Below are 8,426 nucleotides of genomic sequence, written 5' to 3'. Positions count from 1 at the left end.
GATTGAGATGCTGTGGCATGACCTCAAGAAAGCGATTCACACCAGACATCCCAAGAATATTGCTGAACTGTAAAGAGGAATGGTCAAGAATTACTCCTGACCGTTGTGCACGTCTGATCTGCAACTACAGGAAAGGTTTGGTTGAAGTTATTGCTGCCAAAGGAGGTTCAACCAGTTATGAAATCCAAGGGTTCACATACTTTTTCCACCTGCACTGTGAATGTTTACATGGTGTGTTCAATAAAAACATGGTGACTTAGATAAAGATCATATCACATGTTATGACCAATTTGTGCAGAAATCCATATAATTACAAAGGATTCAGATACTTTTTTTTGCAACTGTACATACTGTAGCATTAAAAGCATGAAAACATGTCTACCAATGCAAGCCAACAGTATTTGCAGGCTCACACATGTCTGAACCAAATCTTTCTGTCCAAGAATAATGTTAGCCGATGGTTTGTCTTCCACTTCCGCAGTACAGTACAGAACTTTCTAAATACTACTAGTCACACATACAAATAACATATTGGTCAAAATATTATTGAAAGTTATCAAAATATAATATTTTCTATATACACATTCTCATCGTCCATCCAAGTGAGGATAAGTTGAATTCATTAGACATATCTTGGGCCATTTGGTTATAGAAAACCTTGCCATAGTATTTGCAGTACACATCAGTTTAGCAGAAAAATGATTCCATGGTGTAAATTTTATAGAAAGTTTGTGCTATAGTCCCAATGAATGGATGTACCATCCGTTTTCCTTCACCCTTACCCAAGGGTGCCGAATATTTTCTTTGGTAAAAGTAGCATGATACCTGCCTGCAGGTGTAGTAGCTTCATTGCAACCTGTGTGAACACATCAACATCGGTTATCAAGACATATGGTATGTAGATTTGGAAGCTAGTAATGATACATTTGAATTATTTTCATTATCTGACTTTTATGTTGTTAATATTGTCATCTATGTATGAGTTTATACTATATGGTCATACTATATATGGGTATGTATTTAGTAAATGGGCTTATACAGCAGTTACAGGATTGAAAATCTAGGTTTTCAACCTATGGCATGTGCATGTCAAGGTACATGGACAGTAGACCTCAATTGGGGAGATTCGTCATTTGAATACTATTTAAATGCTACTTTTAGAGACGTGAAAATGTCGCAAACTGCACATTTTCAGCTTTTTCAACAGCACTTGAGCTGTATTTCTTCTCCGGGCTCGCCACTTTTCTGAAAAGGGCTGGGATTGGGAAGGGCCAGCAGTCCCGCTAGATTTAACAATTTCTAGACCAGTTTTCTGGCATAGAAGAACAGTGAAATCTACGCCTGTCTGGGGCTGGCCTAGATTTCCGGATGCTGCAACTAATTTATGATGAGGCATACGCCTCGTCATAAATCAGGCGTAGCATTCGGCAGCGCGTCTGATCATAGTCTAGTGTACGCCACCAGGCTATGATATATCTGCCCCACATGCCTTGTATATGTGCACTGTCCCTGCATTGTGCTTTGATGCCATTTATTTGAGTAGGGCATATTTCACTAGGAAAAACACAGAAACGTTAGTTTAGAAGAGAAGTTCTTTCCAAACAAATCTAAAACCAAAATAAGATTGGAACAGATAGGAGTGGCCACAAAATCAGCAGATGCAAATATATCCTAAAGTATCTACAGAAAAACGGTGGATTTGGTCAACAGTACTGTAATGTGCATGGAGGCAGGAAATGGTCTCCCTCTTAGCTCCTTCCAGCAGTACCTTGTTAGAATAGAGGGAGTACTGAGCAGAATAAGCTTTATCCACAGCTATCTAGTGAACATTTAGAAGATGAAAGGAAAGATAAAGACCATTCATTTACCTTTAGGTAAAATGGGTTTCCTCCATTTTCCCTGTGGGATCATTACTGAGGCTTTCCACTTCCTTTCCTTTCATTTTTCTTCTGTGTGATTTTCTGTAGTGACTGTTACAAGAAAGTATTATATTAAAACGCAGCTCCAACCGCAATGCATCCTTCTCATCAAAATAACGTACATCACATTGCTAAATATCGGATAAGCCCCAAAATTGTCTAATATAAAAAAAAAAAAAATCATGTTGTACTCACCCCTTACAAACTGAAGAAGTCATGTGTCGCTATACGGATCGTGACCGCTGCAGCCAATCAGTCCTCTGCTGCAGTGGTCATGTGCCATATACCGCCATGTCACATCTGCAATTTGTAAACAAGCAGTGGCAGAAGGACCATCTTGGTGGAACACAGAGGGCACTGGAGAAGTAAGTACATTGCGTATGACTAGATTTTTTTTATTTTAGGCGATTGGGGGGGCTTGTCTGAGGTGTTGAATTATCTTATTAATGTACCACTGTGGCAGATTTTCAATATATAAATTAAACAACACTAATAGCTATTTGATTTATAATGATGACAAACATGCTCAAAGCCAAGTCTACTAGCAGTATGAAAAAATAGCAATATTATCCAAACCTTTGTGCTTATAAGTTTAGATACCTCAGGCAGAATTTGTAAGAGTACCATTTTTTCGGAAGTCAAACCATAAACTTTATTTAGATTCCTTCTACAGAGGCTGAAGAAGGTTGGGGTGCATGTACGGTATTAAATAGGATTGCATGATCCCTGCATATTATGTGGACTCATACAACACACTGGTGCAGATAACAAGGTGTCCAATGCTCAGAAGGATTAATATGAGGGTTGTGGAAAAAACGCTTCACCCCAGGGGAATTTATTGGTTTGGATCCATAGGTGCTCATAGGCTATGAACTCTAGGTGCTGCACCTTCAGGTATGTGTTCGGCATACAGTGGGCCATGCTGGGCAGTGCCACTATAAATTTCAGGCTCTTCCAGGTGCCAGTTGCATCTCCATGCCCAAATACAGGCGACTCTGGTTTGCCGCAGTATGACCAAGGATATCAGAGAGTCTACGCAATGGCGTCATGATGAGTACCATTTTTTTGAAAATATGAGATCCTACAAAACATCAATGTTCATTTAGGTATATTGGTCAGCATTGTGGCTGTACTTTAGTAATTATAATGATAACCAAAAGAACACATATTTCCCTGATCATAAGTTTACATACCCTTAAGAGTGGGGTACCAAAGCGTGACACCAAGTTGGTGTGGTTCACAAAAAAATTAACTGGTTGTTGAGTGTTACTGGCCATGCATTTAGGTCTTGAGGTAGCCACTTTGCAGGTGAGCTTATAATATACGCTCAAGTTGACAAACTGTTTGAGATGAAAAAGCATGGTATGTAGTCACACCCAGATCCTGTTTCATCAAATTTAGTATCTGTGCATAGTCATAAGTTTCTTGTACATTTCATCCATTCTGCACTGACTTTGCTGGTCACGTAACCTTATAACCACCAAGCTCCATACAGACAATGAGTGACTGGTTGCTTTCCCATGCTGAAAGAAAAGGAACCTGTCAATCATCATCCAAAGGTGGAGAAGGCCTGGGGTAGCGAGTGGCACTGGAACCATCTACAGCAGAGATCCCAACCACCGGGCCACAGACCAGTATGGGGCTGTGGATCATTTGGTACTGGGCCGCTGGGGTTAAACAGCGAGGACTGGAACCATTGGCTCCTGCGCTAGGCCGATCAACCTAGTGTTTTTCAGCCTATGAGGTAGTGGTACGGTGCAAGATGGTCACAATGACTTCATTGCAACCTCCTGTGTTGGATCACGGGTGGTGTGACAACGTCATCATGCCTAGTGCCTTACGGATGATGAAATTCGCGACTCCCTGCGCCATGACGTAGGCAGCCAGGTCTGCAGCATGAGTGAGGTATTTTATATTTAACTTTTTTTGTTTGTGGACACTATTGAGAGCACTATGGGGAGGGGTTGGGGCATAATATGTACAGAGGGTGTTAACTGTGAAGAGGCCAGGTGGGGCATCATGTAAAGAGGCCACTACTGGGAGGGCATTATACATAAACAGGCCACTACTGGGGAATATTATATGTAAAGAGGATAGAACTGGGAGAAATTATGTGTAAAGATGGAGGGCATTATTTTACCGTATACAGGGGGTACAACAGGGGGGCATTATATGAACAGCACACTACTGGGGAGCATTATATGTACATATGGTACTACAGGGGGGGCATTAAACAGGGGCCTAAATGAAAATTACTACTGAGTGGGACTGTGGCCTAAATAGAGATCATTACTAAATATGGTCATAAAAGGAGGCATTATTACTAAATAAGTGTGTTCTGTGTGTCAAAATATAAGAAACGGAGGAGACATCAGAGTGATCTGTGCAGGGCTAAGAAAAAAAGAAAAGAAAGAGAACAAATCCAGTCAGAGGAGACATCACCTGGAAGTCACTGAGTGGGGGTCTAAATGAAATTATTAATGACTGCTCCACCATGGTCATGGTGGTGCATTATTATTTGGCCTTTATATAATGTTATTATTGGTAATGTTGGCCACTGAACCAGCGCCGCTTCTAAATGTAAGCCAGCTTCTTAGCTGTCTTAATAAATGACCTCCCTTATTTCTAAATTACTAAAAGGTCATAAACACTTTCTTAAAGGGAACCTGTCACCGGGATTTTGTGTATAGAGCTGAGGACATGGATTGCTAGATGGTCACTAGCACATCCGCAATACTCGATACATATGCAAATTAACCTGAGATGAGTCCTGTCCCGGACTAATCTCAGGGACAGGACTCTTCTCAGGTTAATTTGCATATGTATAAAATCGGTTTTTTTACACAATAAAAGCACACAGAGCTATGGGGACTGGGTATTGCGGATGTGCTAGCGGCCATCTAGCAACCCATGGCCTAAGCTCTATACATAAAATCCCGGTGACAGGTTCCCTTTAAGCCAATTTCTAAGATAAGAATTGAGCTATATTGATTGTTTATAAAGTCAGAGATCAGAGATAAGGAGCCCCTCAGAACAGAGTGAAAATTCAGACACTACTAAAGAAACTCAAGACTGTTCCTGAAACAATGAAGGCACCTCCACACTGCCCTGGTGAGTGGCAAGTAGCTACCAGCACAAGCGCTCCCCATTCTGGGTTGAGCGCTCGCAAGCAGATTACCGCATTCATTACTACACCGCAATCCAGGTGGTAAGAGAATTACTGAGATGTACTGCCTGAACAAGCAGGTTCAGTCATACCTAGACTGTGGCCTCTCTCCAGCGCATACCGTGTTCCCTGACCCCATGTATTTCAGGGTAGGAAGACTGAAACAGTGGCCAGAACTGGCCCAGTCTACTCTTTGTGATCTCTTGTCTAGCCATCAGTGTCATCTCAAAGGGTTTTCAGTGTGGTAGGTGGTGTTGGTAGCAGAGAAATGGGTCGGCACTGCGGTTTGCAAGTGTCCAATAAAGAAGGAACAGCACTCACTTTCTTGACGATATGAAGAAACTTTTATTCAAAGCATAATAGCATCATCAGTGACACTGCTTTGTATAAAAGTTTCTTTATATCGTCAAGAAAATAAGTGCCTGTCCTTCTTCGCTCTATATTTGTAGGTGGTGTTGTCACACCCAAACAAATAAACTTGTCCTCTGGCAAAACATCACATTTGTCAAAATAAAGGAGACATGAATCTATGAGGATTTTCACACACCTCTGGTTGAGACTGATGAATAGATCTGCCATTGTTGATGGTGACTACTTACCAACGGCCTCAAAATGCCACAGCCGCTGTCTGCCTGCCTACAATCATGTTCTGTAGAGCTGCTGCCACCACCGCAGCTACTACTCCCCCTACTGCCACTACCGTATGCCCTACCCATCTGCCACTACAACTACTATTATTATCCCTACAGCGGCACAAACATCTATTTCCTTGTCTGTCTCATGCTGTGCTGCTACTGTTCGCACTATTTTTGCTGCCTCATGACACTATTACCCCTACATACCTTAGACCTAACCCTTCCACATCCACACTGTACTGCTGCTGCTCCCAAAAAAAGTGAGCAGCAGCAGTACAGCAGCAAGTCTTGTTCATAACAAGATGCTGTTTCTTCCAACACTACAATTTGTGTTTATAAATGGGGCAGGAAGATGTCCCTGTTAAAGAGAATCTGTCAGCAAATATATCTCAATAAAATCAGCAGACATGAGAGGTGATCTGAGAAATTCATAATTTAATAATATACAAATGAGCCCCTAGGTGCAACAAAGACAGACACTGCATTTGTTGCTCTGCTCACTTTCTTCCATGACGCGCCCCCACCACTGACCTGACTGACAGGGCGAGGCAGTGAAAACATAAACATATGCATGGCCCCGAAGTCTCATACCTACATGTTGGCTTCAATGTTTGGCACAGGCGTAGTACAGAATCTATCAGCCAAGGCACTTCTGTACTGTACTGTACCTGCGCCGAACACTAAAGCTAACGCACAGGCACAAGACTTTGGGCTCAGGTGTGATTACGTCTTCACTAACTGGTCCTGTCAGTCAAAGAGGTGGGGGAGCTTCTGGGTGCAATGAGATACAAGACACCACCTCATTGCAACTAGAGGCTCATTTGCATGTTATAGAGAAAAAAAAATCTCAGCAATGCAGGCACATAGCAAGACTGTCACAACAGGGGATAGTGAGCCCTAACTCCATTGTCCCTGCCTAACTGCATGATTTGTCCTAGGTGACGGCCCACTGGTGCTGAGATCCAAGGGGAAAAGGCGAGGAGAACATAATAAACAAAGTGACAGACCGGAACACTGATAAAGAGATGCAAAACCTGAATAAAACGGAGTTGGACGGACCGGGTCAAAACCAGGAGAGTACATTCAGAGCGTAATCAGAATCAAAGAGAAGTATAATACCGAGCTGAAGTTAAATACGAACGGTCAAGTCAGGTACTGATATAAGTACCAAAAATAACAAACACAAAATCCCAGGTGGGGTGACAGAAACCACCCTATACGGTTAGTGGAAATAAACAAACAATATAGAAACATTAGAAAAAAGTATAGGAGAGGCGAGATTTCCTGTGAACACGCTCACACAGGAGCGCGCGTTCACAGGATCGGACGGTAAACCAGTGGATCTACAGCCTACCAGCGGCGATCATTCGCTGGCAGGCTGTAGATGCAATTTCTTTTAACCCTTGAAAGGTATATCAGACGCTGTTTTGTTAACAGCATCTGATATACCTGCTACCTGGTCCTCTGGTGGTCCCTTTTGCTTGGATCGACCTCCAGTTAAAGGGGAAGTGTACGTGCAAACCACAAACTATGCGTTGACCCCAGCAACGAGTCTGCACGGCAACCGCCTCACGGTCAAACAACAATATGACCGTGACAATAACGCTCTGCTAACAATCTGCACTATAACATGCTGGCCACGGATAGAAAAAGCAGGTTCAACGTGACAGATTTGCTTTATGTTTTAATCGTCAAGTTCACAAACAAACTGTCTAAGGGTCACGTGAATTGGAAATACCTCAGTACATTCTGTACATTTTTAGTACATTCATAAGCAGCCAACTAGTCATACTTAACATCTTCGTTAACAGGGTCGTACCTTACATGAAAGGAGATCATGCAACAGCTGTGGGGCATGTGGTGGAAGGTAGACCCAGCAATGACTTGCTTTACCAACACAATCGCCACTAGGGGGAGCTCACCACATAGAGGTGCATACAGCTACTATTGAGTTCTAATCGAATTGTATAAATTATTATGGACTGAGCAGCCATCCAGAGTTTTAGCATTTACAATTAGAAGAAAAGCAATAAATATTTAGAGCTCAGGGGGGTAGAAAAGTTGCATAAACTGTCATGGAACCATGAACCAGACGTACAACAGGAGATAAGTGGAAATAAGAAGGCTTTATTGAAAATAAAGCTGTAAGGCAAAAGTCCAAACGGATGGCTAAACCGAAGCAGGGTCTTGCGAAGCCAGAGGTCAGGAACCAGAAGGGTAGTCAGACGAAGCCTGGATCAGGAACCAGCAGGGTAGTCAGACGAAGCCAGGATCAGGAACCAGCAGGGTAGTCAGACGAAGCCTGGATCAGGAACCAGCAGGGTAGTCAGACGAAGCCAGGATCAGGAACCAGAAGCAGCTGCAGTCTTGGAAGCATGTGAACACAGGAGGACCAAGCAAGGAACTGAAGCCACAGACATCCTATATATATGAGCTAGGCATCCAGCTCCTCCCAGTGGGAAGGAGAAGCCACAGGGTGGGAGGCTACAAGAAACCCAGAAACCAAGATGGCCGCCAGCACATGTCAAACGAAGGAGAACAGCAAGAAGGTAAGACCATGACAGTACCTCCCCCTCAAGGGCCCCTCCTCCGCGGAGTAAAGAACGGTTTCTGAGGGAAGCATGCGTGGAAGGCTCGGAGCAAGGCAGGAGCATGGACATCTGCGGAGGGAACCCAGGAACGCTCCTCTGGACCATAACCACGCCA

General features: G+C 43.1%; 1 protein-coding gene across 1 annotated transcript in view; it reads right to left on the bottom strand.

Annotated features, from left to right (window-relative positions):
• Positions 1-261: 261 nt before the first annotated feature.
• The window catches only part of BTC (betacellulin), a 74,876-nt gene continuing 66,711 nt past the window's right edge, over positions 262-8,426 (bottom strand). The window contains exons 5-6 of the mRNA XM_044277176.1: positions 1,869-1,970; positions 262-856 (exon numbers count right to left, since the gene is read on the bottom strand). Of these exons, the coding sequence (XP_044133111.1) occupies positions 1,871-1,970 (100 nt within the window). The 3' untranslated portion in view covers positions 262-856; positions 1,869-1,870. The remainder of the gene's footprint in view (positions 857-1,868; positions 1,971-8,426) is intronic.

The sequence above is a fragment of the Bufo gargarizans genome, chromosome 1, assembly GCF_014858855.1.
Source record: "Bufo gargarizans isolate SCDJY-AF-19 chromosome 1, ASM1485885v1, whole genome shotgun sequence".
Classification (NCBI taxonomy): Eukaryota; Metazoa; Chordata; class Amphibia; order Anura; family Bufonidae; genus Bufo; species Bufo gargarizans.
Note: the sequence above shows the minus strand (reverse complement) of the source record. Positions and strands in the feature narration are given on the sequence as shown.